General features: G+C 42.1%; 1 protein-coding gene across 4 annotated transcripts; it reads left to right on the forward strand.

Moving 5' to 3' along the window:
• Positions 1–5919: 5919 nt before the first annotated feature.
• Positions 5920–20697, forward strand: LOC111981556 (T-complex protein 11-like protein 2). 4 transcript variants are annotated; one of them, XM_024012892.3, is made up of 11 exons: positions 5926–6252; positions 10202–10311; positions 13064–13253; positions 13545–13677; positions 13777–13897; positions 14218–14441; positions 14956–15092; positions 15449–15636; positions 16216–16397; positions 16470–16642; positions 18944–20697. In XM_024012892.3, exons 3-11 carry the CDS (start codon positions 13076–13078, stop codon positions 19213–19215), a joined length of 1608 nt encoding a protein of 535 aa, XP_023868660.1. In that variant the 5' UTR covers positions 5926–6252; positions 10202–10311; positions 13064–13075; the 3' UTR covers positions 19216–20697. The 4 variants fall into 4 exon arrangements, with proteins under 4 accessions (XP_023868668.1, XP_023868660.1, XP_023868652.1 ...); XM_024012884.3 differs by having other exon boundaries at positions 10208–10311; XM_024012875.3 differs by lacking the exon at positions 10202–10311 and having other exon boundaries at positions 5927–6252.
• The last annotated feature ends 1163 nt before the right edge of the window (positions 20698–21860 follow it).

Genomic DNA, 21860 nt, shown 5'->3' on the forward strand with positions numbered 1-21860 from the left:
ATAAAGTATACAAAAGTTTTAATAATCTAAATAAATGGTTTTGGGGCTAAGTGGACTAATTTGTAGTGGGACATTTCCATGTAAAATGACCCATAAGCGCCAACCTGTGAAGGTCAATCAATACAATGCATTATAATGCCCTTTTTACATCTGCAGTTGTCACAAAGTGCTTATAAAGAAACTGAGCCTAAAACCCCAAAGAGCAAGCAATATAGAAGCACGCTGGCTAGGAAAAACTCCCTAGAAAGGCTGGAACCTAGGAAGAAACCTAGAGAGGAACCTGGCTTTGGTTGTGGCGGGTGGAGATTATAAGAGTACATTGGCATTAAGGCCAGATCGTTCTTCTAGATATTCAAACATTTATAGGCGACCAGTAGGGTCAAATAATAATTATAGTGGTTATAGATGTCCAGGACAATGTAGCACAACCGGTGAATGGGTCAGGGTTCCATAGCCGCAGACAGAACAGCAGAAAGTGGATCAGCAGCACGACAAGGTAGTCCATCCAGTGCACAGCTCAGGGTTCCATAGCCGCAGGCAAACAGCAGAAGCTGGATCAGCAGCACGACCAGGTGTTTCCTAACCCTGGTTCTCAAGTACCCCCAGCAGTACACATTTTCGTTGGATCCCTGGACAAACACACCTCATTCAAGTCATTGAGGGCTTGATGATTAGTTGACTAGTTGAATCAGGTGTGCTTGTCCAGGGTTACAATAAAAATGTGTACTGTTGGGGGTACTCGAGGACCAGGGTCGGGAAACACAAGACCAAATCTATATCCATTGGAGTTGCTTACCAAGAAGACAGTGAATGTTCCTGAGTGACCGAGTTACAGTTTTGACTTAAATCTACTTGAAAATCTATGGCAAGCCCTGGAAATGGTTGTAGCAATAATCAACAACCAATTTGACAGAGCTTGAAGAATTTTTAAAAGAATAAACGGCAAATGTTGCACAATCCAGGTGTGGAAAGCTCTTAAACCTTGTTCACAACGCAGGCCTAAATGCTCTAATCTGTTTTGGAATACTGACTGTCCAAACAGCAAGTTACAAGTGACCAAATCAGATCTGTGTGTGTTCAGACAGCAGTCATTTGCTGATAAGGCTATGCTAGTTGTCATAGTAATGACGGGTGTGTGTGTGAGTGCAGTAGTGTAGGCTGATTGGTGGTGGTGCTTCCTTTCACTCAGAAGTTGCATAGCAAGCTAAAGTGACAACAATGCCTGCCATGGACGTTTCCCAGTTGATTTGAATGTTTAAAATCATAGTGTAAGAACACTTTTAAAGCCTCAAAGGATAAGATGATCCAACTTGTCAAACTGTCAACTGAGTAGCTAGCAAGCAACAAGATATGCCAAATAACAGTCTAAAAAGCACTTGAGGGCATGTAAATCACAAGTCACATGGCCAGGAATTCGATTTGTATCTTTTATTTTTATTTTTTATATATATATATATTTCACCTTTATTTAACCAGGTAAGCTAGTTGAGAACAAGTTCTCATTTACAACTGYGACYTGGCCAAGATAAAGCAAAGCAGTGCGACACAAACAACAACACAGAGTTACAYATGGAATAAACAAGCATACAGTCAATAACACAATAGAAAAAAAGAAAGTCTRTATACAGTGTGTGCAAATGGCATGAGGAGGTAGGCAATAAATAGGCCATAGTAGCGAAGTAATTACAATTTAGCAGATTAACACTGGAGTGATAAATGAGCAGATGAGGATGTGCAAGCAGAGATGCTGGTGTGCAAAAGAGCAGAAAGTAAATAAAAACAATATGGGGATGAGGTAGGTAGATTGGGTGGGCTATTTACAGATGGACTATGTACAGCTGCAGCGATCGGTTAGCTGCTCAGATATCTGACTTGAAACCAGCTACGAAGGCTGTTCAGACTGCGGGGAAAAAAACAGATTCAAATCGGATATGCAAATAGGATTTGGGACACTTCAAACCGCCAATGTGAACATTGCTTTAGAGACCTACCCAGAAAGTCACACACAGCTATATATCGCTGCCAAAGKTGCTTCTACAAAGTATTGACTCAGGGATGTGAATACTTATGTAAATTAGATATTTATGTATTTAATTTTCAATTCAAAAATAATATATTTGTCATTATAGGGTATTTTTTGTAGATTGAGGGAAAAAATATATTTAATCCATTTTGAACTTAAGCTGTAACACTATTTTTGTATTTAAAAAATATATAAGTCAAGGGGTATGAATACTTTCTGAAGACACTGGGCCCTTTCCAAAGTTACCCCTGGACAGGGCCAACCCCACCCAATTTGCCAAAACACAACCCCCACACCAACATAGGGATAACAACAGACCACTAACTTACTACCCCGAGACAAGGCCAAGTATAGCCCAYGAAGAGCACAGGAAGGATGGGAGAGCTCAAGCAAGCCAGTGACTCAGCCCCCGTAATAGGGTCAGAGGAAGAGAATCCCAGTGGAGASAGGGGAGCCGGCCAGGCAGAGACAGCAAGGGCAGTTCATCACTCCAGTGCCTTGCTGTTCAACCTTCGCGCGACCAAACCTGACTGTTGAATGTTCTGTTTTTGCACACTGTTTGCATAGTTGTTTCATTGTTTGGACAGAATATACTGTGATTACAAATGTGAAATATCATGTAAATGTCTATCACACTAATGTCTTGTCATGACAGCAAAGGTAACAAGTTATAGTTACTCACATTTAAATCATTATTTGCCCAGATATCTGCTGATTMCAGTAATTCTGTTATTGTTTCAGGGTAATAAACTGACAATACAAGAGCAATGGTAAATTGCACTGAACAGGGTTTGAGAGTGATGGATGGAAAAGAGGAACTCTGTTACCATAGTGTTCTTGTATTGTTAACCCTCTTGCACAAAGAATGTGGTATTACCATGAAACAATGCTGAAGGTGTTTCTGAGCAAATAGTGTTTGGAAAAATATAACTTGTCAGCAAATAATGTAATGTAATGTAAATTCAAATCAAATCAAATTGTATTTGTCACATGCGCCGAATACAACAGGTGTAGACCTTACAGTGAAATGCTTAATTACAAGCCCTTAACCAACAATGCAGTTAAGAAAAAGAAGTGTTAAGAAAGTATTTACTAACATAAACTGAAGTAAAAAATGTTAACATTAAAAAAATACTAAGAAAAAGATAAGAAAATAGAAAAATAACAAATAATTAAAGAGCAACAATAAAATAACAGAAAAGAGCCTATATACAGGGGTTCCCGGTACAGAGTCAATGTGTGGGGGCACAGGTTAGTAGAGGTAATTGAGGTAATATGTACATGTAGGTAGAGGTAGTGACTATGCATAGATAATAAACAGAGAGTAGCAGCAGCGTAAAAATGGGGTGGGGGGTGGGGTCAAATAGTACAGGTAGCCATTTAATTAGCTGTTCAGGAGTCTTATGGCTTGGGGGTAGAAGCTGTTAAGAAGCCTTTTGGACCTAGACTTACCGCTTGCCATGCGGTAGCAAAGAGAACAGTCTATGACTAGGGTGGCTGGAGTCTTTGGCAATTTTTAGGGCCTTCCTCTGACACGCCTGGTATAGAGGTCCTGGATGGCAGGAAGCTTGGCCCCAGTGATGTACTGGGCCGTACGCACTACCCTCTGTAGTGCCTTATGGTCGGAGGCCGATCAGTTGCCTTACCAGGAGGTGATGCAACCGTTCAGGATGCTCTCGATGGTGCAGCTGATCTGAAGACCCATGCCAAATGTTTTCAGTCTCTTGAGGGGGAAAAGGCATTGTCGTGCCCTCTTCACGACTGTCTTGGTGTTTGGACAATGATAGTTCGTTGGTGATGTGGACACCAATGTGGACACCAAGCTCTCAACATGCTCATGTAATGTAAAATGCTACCCACATACATCATGTAATGTAAAATGAGTCCACATACATAATGTAATGTAAAATGTTGTCCACATACATAATGAAATGTAAAATGCTGTCCACATACATCATGTAATGTAAAATGCTGTCCACATACATCATGTAATGTAAAATGCTGTCCACATACATAATGTAATGTAAAAATGCTGTCCACAGACAACCTGTTATGTAAAATGCTGTCCACCATACATAATGTCATGTTTAAAATGCTGTCCACATACATCATGTAATGTAAAATGCTGTCCACATACAACATGTAATGTAAAATGCTGTCCACATACAACATGTCATGTAAAATCTGTCCACATACATAATGTCATGTAAAATGCTGTCCACATACATCATGTAATGTAAAATGCTGTCCACATACATCATGTATTAAAATGCTGTCCACATACATAATGTAAATTGTAAAATGCTGTCCACATACTCATGTAAATGTAAAATGCTGTCCACATACATTAATGTATAAAATGCTGTCCACTACATCATGTAATGTAAAAATGCTGTCCACATACATATGTAATGTAAAATGCTGTCCACATACAACATGTCATGTAAAATTGCTGTCCACATACATAATGTCATGAAAATGCTCCACATACATAATGTCATGTAAAATGCTGTCCACATACATCATGTAATGTAAAATGCGTCCACATACATTTCCTCATGTCATGTAAAATGCTGTCCACATACATCATGTAATGTAAAATTCTGTTCCACATACATCATGTAATGTTAAAATGCTTGTCCACAACATCATGTAATGTAAAATGCTGTCCACATACATCATGTAATGTAAAATGCGTCCACATACATCATGTCATGTAAAATGCGTCCACATACATCATGTAATGTAAAATGCGTCCACATACATCATGTCATGTAAAATGCGTCCACATACATCATGTAATGTAAAATGCTGTCCACATACATCATGTCATGTAAAATGCTGTCTACATACATCATGTCATGTAAAATGCTGTCTACATACATCATGTCATGTAAAATGCTGACCATTAACATGATGATACTGTTCTCTATTGTTAGAATTGGAATGGATGTGAGAAAAAAATACTTGCAATAAATAGGGTAAATACAATAAATAAATAAAAAATAAGTATTTAGTAGATTTGAAAATCAAGTTTACAAAATTAATGTTGACAGCCTCACAGGAGCCACATCATTTCCACCTGGTTGATCAGTTCAGAATATGCCCTCATTCACCAATGCCCATATAGGAGATTGGGCCATTGTAGTTTTTCTGCTGGTTAAACGGAGCAATCCTTTTGCATGTATATGTTTTTGCATTGTTTACCTACCAGCACAAAACAAAAGAAACCATACAACCTTACTGCACAGCACAGACGAGTGGCGCAGCGGTCTAAGGCACTGCATCTCAGTGCAAGAGGTGTTCCTACAGTTCCTGGTTTGACTCCAGGCTGTATCACATCCGGCCGTGATTGGGAGTCCCATAGGGTGGTGCACAATTGGCCCAGTGTTATCCGGGATCGGCCGGGGTAGGCCGCAATTATAAATAATAATTTGTTCTTAACTGACTTGCCTAGTTAAATAAAGGTCAAATGTAAAAAATAAATCAACTGGTTGTGTCCTTACTGTGGCTTTGAGTATCCTTGAAAAGGGGAGGTGACAAGTAAAGTTGTGAGAGTAATTTTCCACACGGTTAAACAGGGTCCCTGGGACGTCCCTAACCCCTCCCCTATTGAAGTTGTAATGTAAAATGCTTAGGGGTTAGTTATAAATCTTTGGATAGGGTTTTAGGGGTAGGGACGCCCCAAGGATCCCAGATAACACGTTCGATATGTCATGTACTGGATACTAAATATAAAAAACAATGTATGTGTCATCATGTATTGTTGAATGTTTTGTAAAAATGTATTTAATCTTTCACAAACATCACATCCGTAAACAAAGAAGTCCCATGTGAAGCAGAGCCTACCATTCATCGAGAAGGAAAGGGAGGTACTTGTACTGTAAACAATGGACGTGTCATATATCGAAGTGGATATTTTCTTTCAGTGAGCTAAATCCGGGGATAATACCATATATTGAGATGAATGAAACATGTATTCGTTATATAATGATAGCTATCTATCCATAAATTGCTGTTTGTATATACGGTTTAGGTTTGTATTAACGTTGCCCAACAAAGTACCCCCCACCGCTACTGAACGGTTTAGCCCAAATCGAACAGCAAGCCAGCTGTGGTCTTGGACCTTTAAAAATACTAAAGTGCCGTCAGCTAACTAGACTCAACCTCCTTTACAAACCACTCTTCTGGTGTATAACCTAGTCTCCCACGGCGGAGACGTGAAAAAGGTAAAACATAGCTATATTTCGACGTATATTTTTGTTAGCATTAGCACATGCTAGTTGGGAACTTAGCTAGATAGCGAAACCCTTTGAGCTTGTCAACAGTCACCTATACTATGATGTTGCTAGTTACCAATGTATTGTTTGGGTCATGTTTATCCTTGTTGGTGTGATTGAGCTGGATGTATGTAATCGTAACGTTAGTTACAAACTTGAACCCATTAGAAATGGGTGATTTAGCGTTAGCATTGTTGTTTACAAATAAATGAATAACAATGTATATCTTCTAGCTGTTAAAAGGCCATTTAGCTCCTTGTCAGATTAATCTAACGTCGTTAGCCTGCTACGCTTGCACGATCGCGCTTGTAACTTCATCCGTAACAATAACAACTATTGCTTGTAGCGACATTTTAATTGGAGTTGGTAGCTTCAGTACAAGTCTCCCTGTGTAACTAGATGCRAGGATCAACATGCTTTGCAATCAATTAAAACCACTTCAGCGACATAGTTATTGTCTTGCGTTTCTTTTGGCACAAGCAGCTCTCTTCTCAGTCTTGTCCAGCTCTCTTGTTTTGGTGCTGCAGGATCACGTGTACTTATCAGTGACGCGTGTGTGGATATATTGTTTTGTGCATGCAGCTCGTACAGTGTATTGCAGTTTAACTGAGGATGCCCTTTGCTGTAACCAGCCTTGTAGGGCTGAGCGACGGATAGCCTCTACGAATCCGAGAGTGAATGAATCCGTCTCTAACATGCAGGCTCACTTTTTGTGAACATTCCCTCAAACGTTTGAATATACTTAATTTGAATGTACAGTATCATTCAAAAGTTTGGACACCTACTCATTCAAGGGGGTTTCTTTATTTTTAATAGTGAAGACACACGATGAAATAACACATGGTATCATGTAGTAACCAAAAGTGTTAAACAAGTAAAAACATGTTGTATTTTAGATTCTTCAAAGTAGCCACCCTTTGCCTTGATGACAGCTTTGCACACGCTTGGCATTCTCTCAACCAGTTTCACCTGGAATGCTTTTCCAACAGTCTTGAAGGAGTTCCAACATATGCTGTCCACTTGTTGGCTGCTTTTCCTTCACTCTGCGGTCCAACTCATCCCAAACCATCTCAATTGGGTTGAGGTTGGGTGATTGTGGAGGCCAAGTCATCTGATGCAGCACTCCATCACTCTCCTTCTTGGTCAAATAGCCCTTACACAGCCTGGAGGGGTGTTGGGTCATTGTCCTGTTGAAAAACAAATGATAGTCCCACTAAGCGCAAACCAGATAGGATGGCCTATTGCTGCAGAATGCTGTGGTAGCCATGCTGGTTAAGTGTGCCTTGAATTCTAAATAAATCACTGACAGTGTCACCAGCAAAGCACCCCCACACCATCACGTCTTCTCCTCCTCCATGCTTCACGGTGGGAACCACACATGCGGAGATCTGTTCACCTACTCTGCGTCTCACAAAGACACAGCGGTTGTAACCAAAGATCTCAAATTTGGACTCATCAGACCAAAGGACAGATTTCCACCGGTCTAATATCCATTGCTCGTGTTTCTTGGCCCAAGCAAGTCTCTTCTTATTGGTGTCCTTCAGTAGTGTTTTTTTGTTGCAGCAATTCAATCAAATACATGTTTTATTGTCACATACACATGGTTAGCAGATGTTAATGTGAGTGTAGCGAAATGCTTGTGCTTCTAGTTTGAACCACGAAGGCCTGATTCACACAGTCTCCTCTGAACAGTTGATGTTGAGATGTGTCTGTTACTTGAACTCTGAGAAGCATTTATTTGGGCTGCAATTTGAGGCTGGTAACTCTAATGAACTTATCCTCTGCAGTAGAGGTAACTCTGGGTCTTCCTTTATTGTGGCGATCCTCATGAGAGTCAGTTTCATCATAGCGCTGGATGGTTTTTGCAACTGCACATTTTCTTTCATTGATTGACCTTCATGTCTTAATAGTAATGATGGACTGTCATTTTTCCTTGCTTATTTGAGCTGTTCTTGCCATAAAATGGACTTGGTTTTTACCAAAAAGCCCTATCTTCTGTATACCACCCTACCTTGTCTCAACACAACTGATTGGCTCAAACGCATTAAGAAGGAAAGAAATTCCACAAATGAACTTTTTAATAAGGCACACCTGTTAATTGAATTGCATTCCAGGTGACTACCTCATGAAGCTGTTTGAGAGAATGCCAAGAGTGTGCAAAGCTGTCAAGGCAAAGGGTGGCTACTTTGAAGAATCCCCCCCCAAATTTTTTTTTAGAATTGTTCAAACACTTGTTGTGGTTACTACATGATTCCATATGTGTTATTTCATAGTTGTGATGTCTTCGCTATTATTCTACAATATAGTAAAAATAAAGATACCCTGGAATGAGTAGGTTTGTCCAAAGTTTTGACTGGTACTGTACAGTCGTGTCCAAAAGTTTTGAGAATGACACAAATATTAATTTCCACAAAGTATGCTGCTTCAGTGTCTTTAGATATTTTTGCCAGATGTTACTATGGAATATTGAAGTATAATTACAAGCATTTCATAAGTGTCAAAGGCTTTTATTGACAATTACATGAAGTTGATGCAAAGAGTCAATATTTGCAGTGTTGACCCTTCTTTTTCAAGACCTCTGCAATCCGCCCTGGCATGCTGTCAATTAACTTCTGGGCCACATCCTGACTGATGGCAGCCCATTCTTGCATAATCAATGCTTGGAGTTTGTCTGAATTTGTGGGTTTTTGTTTGTCCACCCGCCTCTTGAGGATTGACCACAAATGGGATTAAGGTCTGGGGAGTTTCCTGGCCATGGACCCAAAATATTGATGTTTTGTTCCCCGAGCCACTTAGTTATCACTTTTGCCTTATGGCAAGGTGCTCCATCATGCTGGAAAAAGCATTGTTCGTCACCAAACTGTTCCTGGATGGTTGGGAGAAGTTGCTCTCGGAGGATGTGTTGGTACCATTCTTTATTCATGGCTGTGTTCTTAGGCAAAATTGTGAGTGATCCCACTACCTTGGCTGAGAAGCAACCCCACACATGGGAGGTCTCAGGACGCTCTGCTGTTGGCATGACACAGGACTGATGGTAGAGCTCACCTTGTCTTCTCCGGCAAGCTTTTTTCCGGATGCCCCAAACAATCGGAAAGGGGATTCATCAGAGAAAATGACAGCAGTCCAATCCCTGTACCTTTGCAGAATATCAGTCTGTCCCTGATGTTTTTCCTGGAGAGAGTGAGTCTTCGCCTCACTGTGTGTGCAGATGCACTCACACCTGCCTGCTGCCATTCCTGAGCAAGCTCTGTACTGGTGGTGCCCCGATCCTGCAGCTGAATCAACTTTAGGAGACGGTCCTGGCGCTTGCTGGACTTTCTTGGGTGCCCTGAAGCCTTCTTCACAACAATTGAACCGCTCTCCTTGAAGTTCTTGATGATCCGATAAATGGTTGATTTAGGTGCAATCTTACTGGCAGCAATATCCTTGCTTGTGAAGCCCGTTTCTGCAAAGCAATGATGACGGCACATGCTTCCTTGCAGGTAACCATGATTGACAGAGGAAGAACAATGATTCCAAGCACCACCCTCCTTTTGAAGCTTCCAGTCTGTTATTCAAACTCAATCAGCATGACAGCGTGATCTCCAGCCTTGTCCTCGTCAACACTCTCACCTGTGTTAACGAGAGAATCACTGACATGTCAGCTGGTCCTTTTGTGGCAGGGCTGAAATGCAGTGGAAATGTTTTTGGGGGGATTCAGTTCATTTGCATGGCAACGGGGGACTTTGCAATTAATTGCAATTCATCTGATCACTCTTCATAACATTCTGGAGTATATTCAAATTGCCATCATACAAACTGAGGCAGCAGACTTTGTGAAAATTAATATTTGTGTCATTCTCAACTTTTGGCCACGACTGTACTTTACCAGTTGTCTGCTGATTTTTGAAAATACAAGTTACAGAAACTACCGACACCGCAAAAAGTTGGGTAAACAACCCTTTCCTGTGGATACCCTATCTCCATCACCTAACTCCAAAAGGATCAACAGCATGTACAACTGGTAAAGTAAGTGTAAATATAATTTAATTCAACATCCTGGCTTGTAGAGCCTACTGCGTCTTTTTTAGGGCAACTTCRGTCAGACTGCTAATCCATGGCATAACCATGGTAACAGTCTGTTTAGACAAAGCGATGGGGAATCAACCAATGACAGCGTTGTAATGGAAAGCTATTTTCCCCACAGTTGTTCACTGATATAGTCTGTGCACTGCACACACAAGGGTAGCTATTTTGTCTTCATGTGGATACAGGACGCTTTGTGATTGTAATGTGATCATATCGAACTAACTCGCCTAACTACAGTAATAGACATATCCTAGGCTATTTATATCCACTGTGCAGTGTCAAGTGGTGGTGAAGTGTCAGTTGCTCTGCAGGGATTGACATTAACGGTTACCGTATTTCCCAGTGCAAGTGACCTGAGCAGCCGTGCAAGTTGAGCCTGCTCTGTGGTTGTCACAATGGGCATTTGATATTATTTTTACTGTTAACAACCAAAATGCTAAGAATTCCAGTTGTCTGGTCTTTCTAGTTTCTCTGGTTCCTGTCTAGGGGAAAATAGCTTGAAATGATCATACTTGATCATAATCTTCGGCCATTCAAAATACTCCTGACTTGGCCGATGGGCGAATGCCTTTCAGACCTTCATCTCAATCCCTGCTCTGTAACCCTATGTACAGTTCCTTTTCCTCCTGGTTCAGGGCTCTACAGTGCAACCATTTTACTCACACATGCGCCTAAATATGTTKCTGTGCGACCTGGAATTTAAATTTAGGAGCACCAGTGTGCCTAGAAATATAAATTATTCTAGCTTTATTACCTCAACTATTTTCCATTGTGCTCCTAAATGTCTTTGTGTGCGCCAACATTTTTCTATTTAGGCGCACACATGTTCCTTGGAAGATTTGTTTTTATAATGATAAGTTCAGCGTAGATCCTTGTGCTGGGTTGCCTTATCAATCCCTCTGTGTCTAAGCAAGCTAATGGGATGCAGTAATTTTTAAATGCTTTGACTTGCATTTGCTTTATGAATTCTCTCTGAATCACCTGCCTATTTATCCTTCATTAGTAGGACTGGGCACATCACTTCAGGYATCACAATAAACATGGGCTGATCTAGAAAGCAAATACAGTGCATTCGGAAAGTATTCAGACCCCTTGACCTTTTCCACATTTTGTTACATTACAGCCTTGTTTTAAAATTAAATAAATATTTTTTCCCCCTCAATCTACACACAGTACCCCATAATGACAAAGAGAAAACAGTTTAAAAAAAAATAATGCAAATATATTAAAAATAAAAAAACATACTTTATTTACATAAGTATTCAGACACTTTGCTATCAGATTTGAAATGAAGATCCGGTCCATCCTGTTTCCATTGATCATCCTTGAGGTGTTTCTACAACTTGATTTTGCTTTGTCATTATGGGGTATTGTGTGTAGATTGAGGGGGGAAACAATTTAATCCATTTTAGAATAAGTCTGTAACGGAACAAAATGTGTAAAAAGTGAAGGGGTCTGAATGCTTTCCGGATGCACTGTATCAAACAACTTCAGACGTTCCCTTTCTCTTGTGACCGTTGAGATATGGGTTATGACCTTGCCATGTCTGACAGGAGAATGACGATGAAGGTCATGACTGAGACTACACACAGGCATAGACTATAAAGTCACAGCCTTCCTCCATAAGAAGGAAGCACCACCTAGCTCTCTGGACTGGAGTTGTTGGTGTTTTCTTTGCCAGATAGCCCAACAGGGCAACACACGTCTGATTCTGTGTCTTCTGTATTTGGCATGTTGGCCTAGTAGTTCGACATAGTGAATTGGAATGTTTTAAGGTCCATTTTTAAACTATTGGCCTAAATTCAAGTGCTTTGCCTCAACAACACTTATTGTTCTAAAAAGTGTAGGCCAAGTTGTTTACTTGATCTCAATGACGGGATGGCTGGAAGGGTGCCTTTATGTTGCTTGGACGACGTGCGGTACACGAGAATGATTACCCTGTTCAACTAAGCCGTGAAGTGTAACTGGATCTGTGGACGGTTGGCTGAGCATCCCGCTGTTATCATGTTACCCTGGAGACGCATTTAATCCCATTCATAACACTGTCCCTTTGTTTTGTTATTGCAGAAGTAGGCTGAACTATGGTAATAATATCCCTCTTTTTTTATCAGCACCATCTTTTAAGTCAACTAATGTCTGAATCATTTTGGAAATTGTGTGTGTGTTGATCCTTTTATCTTAACTGGGGCACAAGTGGATGGCCCTCCTGTTTCCATGGCCACTCTGGCCTAACAGCTGTTATACTGTCCTGTGGTGTTTTACACCCTGCCTCTCCTAGCAACAGGAACACAGGAAAAAACACACACACACACACACATGGTAATGGTAACACACCAAACCAAAAAGAGGCAGTTGAAAGATCGGAGTAGTGTCTTCAGTAAGGTAGTGCAATTGTTTTTCTTGGGGGACCTCAGACTTTGGAAAGGGAGGTTAAGCTAGGTTAAACTAGCTAATGGTTAGTCCAGAGCCTTTTATAGGCTACATAGCTAGATAATGAATGTAAGCTCAAACTCAAGGCTCTGGCTACAACTGCCTGACCCCCACTACACAAGACTTAGAAGCCCCTTATTTTTCCATAAGAGAAACTTGTGGGTACATTCCAGTGCATTCAAACCACATGTTACAGTACTCATGTAGGCTTAAATAATGCTGCATTTATACATGCATGCATGACTGCTGTGCCTGCCTGCAGCGCTAGTCCGCCATGCCTGGGACTGACGAGCGGCCCACCTCCATGTCCACCACTGGCAGCGAGGACGCCAGCAGCGACGCCGAGTCGTCGTCGGACCGCTGTAACAGCATCACGTCTGCCAGCGACTTTGACTGCTCCCGCCAGAGCTTCACCAGTGACTGCTCCAGCAGCAAGCACAGCTCGCCCTCCTGTGAGTAGATCTCCTTCCTCCCTGTCTAGTAGGACTGCTTGTTAAAATGTCACTCTAAAAATTGCATTTCCATTTCCTACCGTTTTCCAGAAAGTGTGCACTTGCACACTTCCCATCATTGATTTAAAAACATTGGATTGGTGTTGTCATCACTTTTGGAGGAGTATAGAGAATTGGAATGCAACACTGTGTACCCTCTCCCCACTTTGGTTGAGCTTTCAAATGCCAAAATGGTTACTCTCAACACTGTTTTTGTTCTTATTTTAAAAAATCTATGCCCCCTATTTACAGCCAGCCCGCCCAAAACTATAACACTGGATGATGTCATGTCTTCTGCCCGGGACCTGTCCAACCTGACCCTGGCCCACGAGATCATCGTCAACCGTGACTTCCRTGTGGAGCAGCCCCACCTACCTCAGAACAGGTACCTACCASCTCAAAATGSACRCCCAGTGAACATGGCCATCACTTGGGCTACTCAAATGCCAATTGACAACTGATGATATTCAATTCTCMTTTTCAGTTTGGAGAAGCAAGTCAAAGATATAGTTCACAAGGCCTTCTGGGATAGCCTGGAGTCTGAGCTGAATGATGACCCACCAGAGTATGAGCACGCCATCAAACTGCTGGAGGAGATCAGAGAGGTGAGCTTTGGCCCTTTTCCCCTCTATCAATCTTGATGAATCCATGGTTGGAAAGCTTATCTTTTCAGGAAGATGACCCTGTTAGAAATTATACGTTTTCAAAGTCTTCCAACTCCCTGAGCAGTAATCACTGATCTGACACAAATCTGACATAAGCAACAGTTATGTAGTGGATTCCGTTCTTTCACCTGTCCAATTGTGTATTGTGAATGTACTCAAGAAGGATGTATTTAAAATGGGCTAATAGCTTTTAAGATTGATATCTTCTAGCTATATATTGTTTCTTTCCTTAATTTTTTGAAACCATTTACTATGAACAGATCCTGCTGTCGTTCCTGAGCCCGGGAGCCAATCGGCTGCGGACTCAGATTCTGGAGGTGCTGGACATGGCTCTGATTCGCCAGCAGGCGGACAAGGAAGCGGTGGACATACAGGGCCTGGCCTCTTACATCGTCACCATCATGGGCAAGCTGTGCGCCCCGGTCCGCGACGACGAGGTCAAGAAGCTCTGCGAGAACCCCGACAACGTTGTGTCGATGTTCAAGTACGTTTGGGCAAAGTTTTGTTTCCAACCCTTGTGAATATTTATTTGGATAATTGTAGCCATCCCCATAAATGGCCGGCATCCATTGGATCCTTTTGGCTCTCTAAAGCTACCGTGCATTTGGAAAGTGTTCAGACCCCTTGACTTTTTCCACATTTTGTTACTTTACATCCATATTCTAAAATGGATTAAATAAAATGTATTCAATCGACACAATACCACAATGACAAAGCGAAAGCAGCGAAAGCAGAAAATAAATATATAAAAAAATACCTTATTTAGGTAAGTATTCACACCCTTTGCTATGAGAATCGAAATTGAGCTCAGATGTATTCTGTTTCCATTGATCATCCTTGAGAGGTTTCTAACTTAATTGAAGTCCACCTTTGGTAAATTCAATTGATCCTTTTAAAACTCCAAAGCTAGAAGTACAGATGTTGAGGCAAGTCACTAGGTGTTTCTTCTGGAGCCAAATCCAAAGCATTCGTTTTGAGAGTGTTATTACATTGAGCAGGGAGATCTTCCGGGTGCTGGACCTGATGAAGATGGACATGGTGAACTTTACCATCCAGAGCCTGCGGCCCGATCTGCAGAGGCAGTCAGTGGAGTATGAGCGGGCCAAGTTCCAGAGCATCGTGGAGAAGACTCCCAGTGAGTCTGCGTTGTTATTAACCTTTGTTTATGAGGAACATTTTATTGGCAATGGACTGACGTTTGGATCATTTCCCTGTTCCTTTACAAATCCATTTGACCGTTGACTGCCTAAAGGTCAGCATAGTATTCATTCATTTTTTAACGTGGTGTGCTCCTGGAACAGGGTGTGCTCCTGGAACGTGGTGTGCTCCTGGGACCTAAATTAGGTGCCTGTACTGCTTTATGGTATTAGGGAATGTTTGATTTGTGGTATGTACAGCATGTGAAGCGTGGGTGTGATTTCTCTACATCATTAAATGAAAGATGTCAATCACTATTAAATGCCATACAAATTACTGTCCTAACTTCCTCAGGTGCGTTGGACCATACCACTGAGTGGATCAAGTCCTCTCTGGAGGAAGTGCTTTTCTCCATGCCAACCGTGGAGCAGCCCAACGGCCATGGGAAGGCGGGGAAAGCCCTGCCAAGTCCCCTCCTGGTCTTCAACAGTGGATTCATCCGCATCCTCACCTGGGACTACCACAAGAGCCCACTGCCTGAGGTGGGTTGGAGTGTGTGTCAGTGTCTTAGTACACAGACGGTTTCAAAATAATTATTTGCTTATTCAAGACATATCATGATTGCCATTGGATTACTTGACTTTTGTTATTAAGAAAAGGTGACATTCAGTGTGTTTGTCAAGTGACGAGGGTGTTGCTGAATGTTCACAGAGGAAATGTGTGTGTAAATAGAGGTAATGAGGATGTTGACAGGGGTTGGTTTCTGTGTATTATACTTCTTGGTCTAATGAATTTGTGGTGTTTATTTGCATATAGACTATTACCTAGAGGGTTTCTTTGTGTGTCTTTAAATGTGTGTGAATTCCATATGAATACAAGTGTCTGAAAGAAGGTACCATCTCTCTCAACCAACTTACAACCACAGGTCTATTAAATTACCATTTTCTAAAATCTAGTCTCCATGGGGTGAATCCTAACTTCCACTAATGTCAAATGTTCATTTAGTCATGCATTGATGTCAATGGGAGACTAAGTAAAAATGTCATTTAAGTTGATGATTCGTCCCTATATGTGAAGGCCATTTGAGTCTCTGTGTGTGTGTGTGTGTTTAACACACTCAGACCCTGATGACAGACGAGGTGCGTCTGCGGGAGCTCCAGCGGAGGCTCCAGCTGCTAAAGGCCGTGGCCTCCGTGCTGCTCATTGTCTACAGTGCCATCGGAGGGCCCATCTCGGGGCTGCCCGCACTGGCCGAGCGCCTCAAGAGGATGGCCAGCGTGCTCCTGGAGGGCATGCACAGGCCGTAGGTTCTACATAACACACACAAACATACATTTCAATTTGAAAATTGAGACTGACTTCCTCCACTCTGCAGGGACTTTAACCTGTCAGAGGCTCTGGGGAACGTCAGTGGTCAGATCTGCTGTGAGCTCAACAAGTCCCTGACTGAGAGGAACTACCCAGCCTTGCCCCCAGAACTCCAGGTCACACTCAAGGGCCAGATCACCAGCATCACCCAGGAAAACAACCCTATCCGCAGTCTTGTGGGTAAGCAAAACGACACCTGAGGGCCTGACATGGCTCACTAACTATTTAATTTGATATATTTAATGCAATGTTCTCAGCCAAGCTCCAGTGCATTCGGAAAGTATTCAGACCCCTTGACTTTTTCCACATTTTGTTACGTTACAGCCTTATTCTAAAATTGATTAAATCGKTTTTTTTTTGCTCATCAATCTACACACTATACCCCAAAATGACAAAACAGTTTAATAATTKTTTTTATTTTGTAAATTTATAACAAATAAAAAAACGGAAATATCACATTTACATAAGTATTCAGACCCTTTACTCAGTACTCTGAAGCACCTTTGGCAGCGATTACAGCCTTGAGTCTTCTTGGGTATGACACTACAAGCTTGGCACACCAGTATTTGGGGAGTTTATCCCATTCTTCTCTGCAGATCCTCATGAGCTCTGTCAGGTTGGATGGGGAGCGTCGCTGCACAGCTATTTTCAGGTCTCTAGAGAGGTTTGTTTGGGTTCAAGTCCGAGCTCTGGCTGGGCCACTCAAGGTCATTCAGAGACTTCACCCCAGTCTGAGGTCCTGAACATTCTGGAGCAGGTTTTCATCAAGGATCTCTCTGTACTTTGCGCCATTCATCTTTCCCTTATCCTGACTAGTCTCACAGTCCCTGCTGCTGAAAAACATCCCCACAGCATGATGCTGCCACCACCATGCTTCACCGTAGGGATGGTGCCAGGTTTCCTCCTGACGTGACGCTTGGCATTCAGGCCAAAGAGTTCAATCTTGATTTCATCAGACCAGAGAATCTTGTTTCTCATGGTCTGAGAGTCCTTTAGGTGCCAGTTGGCAAACTCCAAGTGGGCTGTTATGTGCCTTTTACTGAGGAGTGGCTTCCGTCTGGCCACTCTAACATAAAGGCCTGATTGGTGGAGTGCTACAGAAGGTTGTCCTTCTGGAAGGTTCTCCTATCTCCACAGAGGAGCACTGTCAGAGTGAACATCGGGTTCTTGGTCACCTCCCTGACCAAGGCCCTTCTCCCCCGATTGCTCAGTTTGGCTGGGGCAGCCAGCTCTAGGAAGAGTCTTGGTGGTTCCAAACTTCTTCCATTTAAGAATGATGGAGGCCACTGTGTTCTTGGGGACCTTCAATGCTGCGGAAATGTTTTGGTACCCTTCCCCAGATCGGTGCCTTGACACAATCCTGTCTCGATGCTCTTCTGTCAATTCCTTCGACCTCATGGCTTGGTTTTTGCTCTGACGTGTAACAGTATAACTTTAAACCGTCCCCTCGCCCATACCCGGGCGCGAACCAGGGACCTTCTGCACATATCAACAACAGTCACCCACGAAGCATCGTTACCCATCGCTCCACAAAAGCCGCAGCCCTTGCAGAGCAAGGGGCAACACTACTTCTAGGTTTCAGAGCAAGTGACGTAACTGATTGAAACGCTATTAGCGCGTACCCGCTAACTAGCTAGCCATTTCACATCCGTTACACTCACCCCCCTTTCAACCTCCTCCTTTTCCGCAGCAACCAGTGATCCGGGTCAACAGCATCAATGTAACAGTATAACTTAGTACGTCGCCCATACCCGGGCGCGAACCAGGGACCTTCTGCACATATCAACAACAGTCACCCACGAAGCATCGTTACCCATCGCTCCACAAAGGCCACGGCTCTTGCAGAGCAAGGGGCAACACTACTTCTAGGTTTCAGAGCAAGTGACGTAACTGATTGAAACGCTATTAGCGCGTACCCGCTAACTAGCTAGCCATTTCACATCCGTTACACATGCACTGTCAACTGTGGACCTTATATAGACAGGTGTGTGCCTTTCCAAATCATGTCCAATCAGTTGAATTTACCACAGGTGGACTCCAAGTTATAGAAACATCTCAAGGATGATCAATGGAAACAGGATGCACCTGTGCTCAATTTCAAGTTTCATAGCAAAGGGTCTGAATACTTATTCAAATCAGGTATTTCTGTTTCTTTCCTTAATTTTTTGAAACCATTTACTATGAACAGATCCTGCTGTCGTTCCTGCACATTTCTAAACCTGGTTTTTCGCTCAGTCATTATGGGGTATGTTTGTAGATCGATGAGGATTTAATATCAAATGTTATCAATTTTAGAATGAGGCTGTAACGTAACAAAATGTGGATGAAGGGGTCTGAATACTTTCTGAATGGACTGTGTAATTGTACATTGTGTGAAATTTTGCTCCAGTTTATTGAATTGCTTGAATAGCTCACAATTGTCTCGTGCCTGTTTTTCTGATCACTTTGTTTGTTCTGTGCCTCTTCTCCGTTCCTCTCCAGAGGGAAGGGTCCAGCAGTACTTCCGGGTGCTCCTCGCCACGCCCAACTCTCACGTGAATCCGCCCCCGACGCCCGGAGGCCTGGCCCTGATCCAACCAGAGCTCACCTCCTTGGCGGTCACCTTCGTAAGCCTGGTCAACTTCAACAAGCAGGTCTACAGCCCCTTCTACATGATGATCCTCAAGACCCTGCTCTTCAGTAACGAGGCGCCTCCACCGGCAGCCACCGCACCTCAGGACCCCAGCATACAGAACCCTGTGAACTCCAACTAGGACCGCCAACCCACCTACCGAGCCAGGAGCAATCCAAAGCTGGAGCTGACAACACCTTATTTGAAAAAGGGGCAAAGAAAGGAAAGACTTAGCAGCTAGCTAAATCCACCCCCCCCCCCAGTGGTCGTTCTGATTCCTTGATGCTGCAATCGCTCCCCTATCCCTAACCCTCCTTCCCTTAGGCTTTAGATGAAGTAGTATCACAGCTACGTTTTGCCTAGAACGTCGGGGTACGTGTATTAGAGGTGCGTCAGGAAAATGACAACGAGCGATTGTGGTGCACGTCCAAGCTTTGACTAATCCACCTCCTCCCACTGTCGTGTATTGCGACATCTGCTTTGTGACACCTGACCTGATCTGTTAGATTTTGTGTAGATTCATACCTAAAAACTGACCCTAGTGTTTTGTGTGAGGAACCTTTCCCAAGGTCCTTTTTAGTTAGATTCGGGTATGTTGTGAATCTGCGTTCGCATGGAAGGGAGTGCTCGACATCCATTCTCCTGTTGTTATTTTGGAGGGTGTCATCGGAAAAGGGTAGAATGTTCATGAAGTGCTACTGTTACAAAGAACATTTATACACATTTCATAGACTTTATGACAAAAGGGAAAGGCCTATATATTTATAATCATGTCGCCCATTTTTATAACATCACATTTCATATGCTTTATGCTGTGCAGAGCGTAGGTTAAATAAAGTTGATCTATAACTGTTTGTTACACGTTGACAAATCCAGAACACAAAATGCTATATTATTCATGCCATTAGCCTATTCATTGAAGTGCCACCATTTGAATAGAAATATAAAAAGTTGTTTTTTAACTTATGTCGGCTTGTGATAATTCGCCATTAAACTGGTTAGGGCTAGGGAAATGTCATCTTGAATGAAAACAAGAGACTTGTTTTAATTGTTGCTTTCCAACATGTCGAAGACATGTTTAAATCACTTGAGCTAAATTAGTAGACTTAATTAATATATAACTTTTTAGGGGGGGGACTGATTAATTGATATGGTTATGGAATCACTAATCCTGATGGATTCTGACCTTTTGGAGATAAATATAATGCATGTTTTATTTAGTGTTAACATTCGTTGGAAAATGTTTTGTATGTTAGCCCTTGCATAGTATTCAGTAATTTTGTTGGGTTGTTTGAATGTGACTTAATGGAGATTTTTGTTTTGTTATTTGTGTCAGTGCATTTATTAAGTCGCTTGCTTTATATCTTCAAGGTACCAGTATTAGTTGTCCTTCTATAACCTATATTTCCCTAAAAGCTATCCAACAGCTGTATATTTCTGGACATTTTATGTAATATCTATCTTTGGTTTAGAACTCGTCATTAGAGGTGCTGAAGATGTTTTGAAATGTCTAAAACTTATAAACATTGTATGTTGTTAGCTTTTAAAATTAACTTGAATAAATACATTTTTATCTTCTCATGTAATGCAGCTATAATACAATAAACTCTCATGCAGTACCTAATTATTTGTCTAGCAGTGACCTGTGTGTTTATTGAAAATAGTTGTCTATGTAACAGTACTCTTCTTGCATTGTGTACAATCAATCATCGACACGAACTCCCAACTTGTAGCACCAGTCATGGAGCTTTATTCTGATAGGAACAGCACAGAATTGCACGTCATGCAATGCACGGCTCACCAACTCTGCACTCACGCACTGTACAAAATATACGAACCCCCCCACCAGACACAGTAAGTTGCTAGCTAGTATTAGCGGGAATTCTCTACAACAAATATTCACCATAAAACGCTGCATCTTATGTGTGATGTTCGAATAACATTTACAAACAAATTGATATAAATTGTACATTGAAATCATCACTTGGGAGTATAAAAATCCATTTTGACGTACAGTGCTTTGCAACCAACAACTGACCGCTGGTTTGGTGCTTGTTCACTTGGACGATTCTAACTGAAACATCCTCCCTCGTAAGCAAGCTACGCAAACCAGCCAATAAGATGCCATGTTGAGTAGGTGAAGAGAAGACAAAACTAAAACCAAAAACCCATTGGCTTAACAATAAAGTGGCAAGGGGAATCACCAATAGAACCCTGTTACATCTACATACAGACACATCAATCAAAGACAGTTGTAATACCTGCAAAGGGCATAGATTGTATAGATTACAATCGGACAAGGAATGTAACTAGAAGGAACATTCCTTGCTGTTAGATTACAGAAGAACTCCAGTGACCTGACAAATCAGCTGCTGTCAGGTCCTGTCCCCTCTCTGCTGCAGTGACTGAGGGCACTGTTTTGAAGCCATCTCTCCTCCATCTTGGCACCCCCCCYCCCCCCCCTTTTAATGCATACTTTTTAAATTATATGTGAGCTAAATATAAAAACCATTTCCTTAAAGTGTATTTTTTTTTGTTTTAAAGTTCTAATATTACTGTCCCCACTACAACAAAAAAATAATGTAGAATTCCATTCATTCCTATCCTATGGAGGACTGCTCCTTCTGGGGAGGGCCAATATGACTGACCTGTGGCTTCAAAAGCCTCTCAGTGGCCAATTCACATAATGCAGTCCAGGGATTGTATACATCACTGGTGAGTACTTGCGTTTCCAAGCAACGCGTCCCTCCTGAAACAGGCTATGAGGAAATAATGGTAGCTAAAGGT

Source organism: Salvelinus sp. IW2-2015, linkage group LG3 (assembly GCF_002910315.2).
Source record: "Salvelinus sp. IW2-2015 linkage group LG3, ASM291031v2, whole genome shotgun sequence".
Lineage (NCBI taxonomy): Eukaryota > Metazoa > Chordata > Actinopteri > Salmoniformes > Salmonidae > Salvelinus > Salvelinus sp. IW2-2015.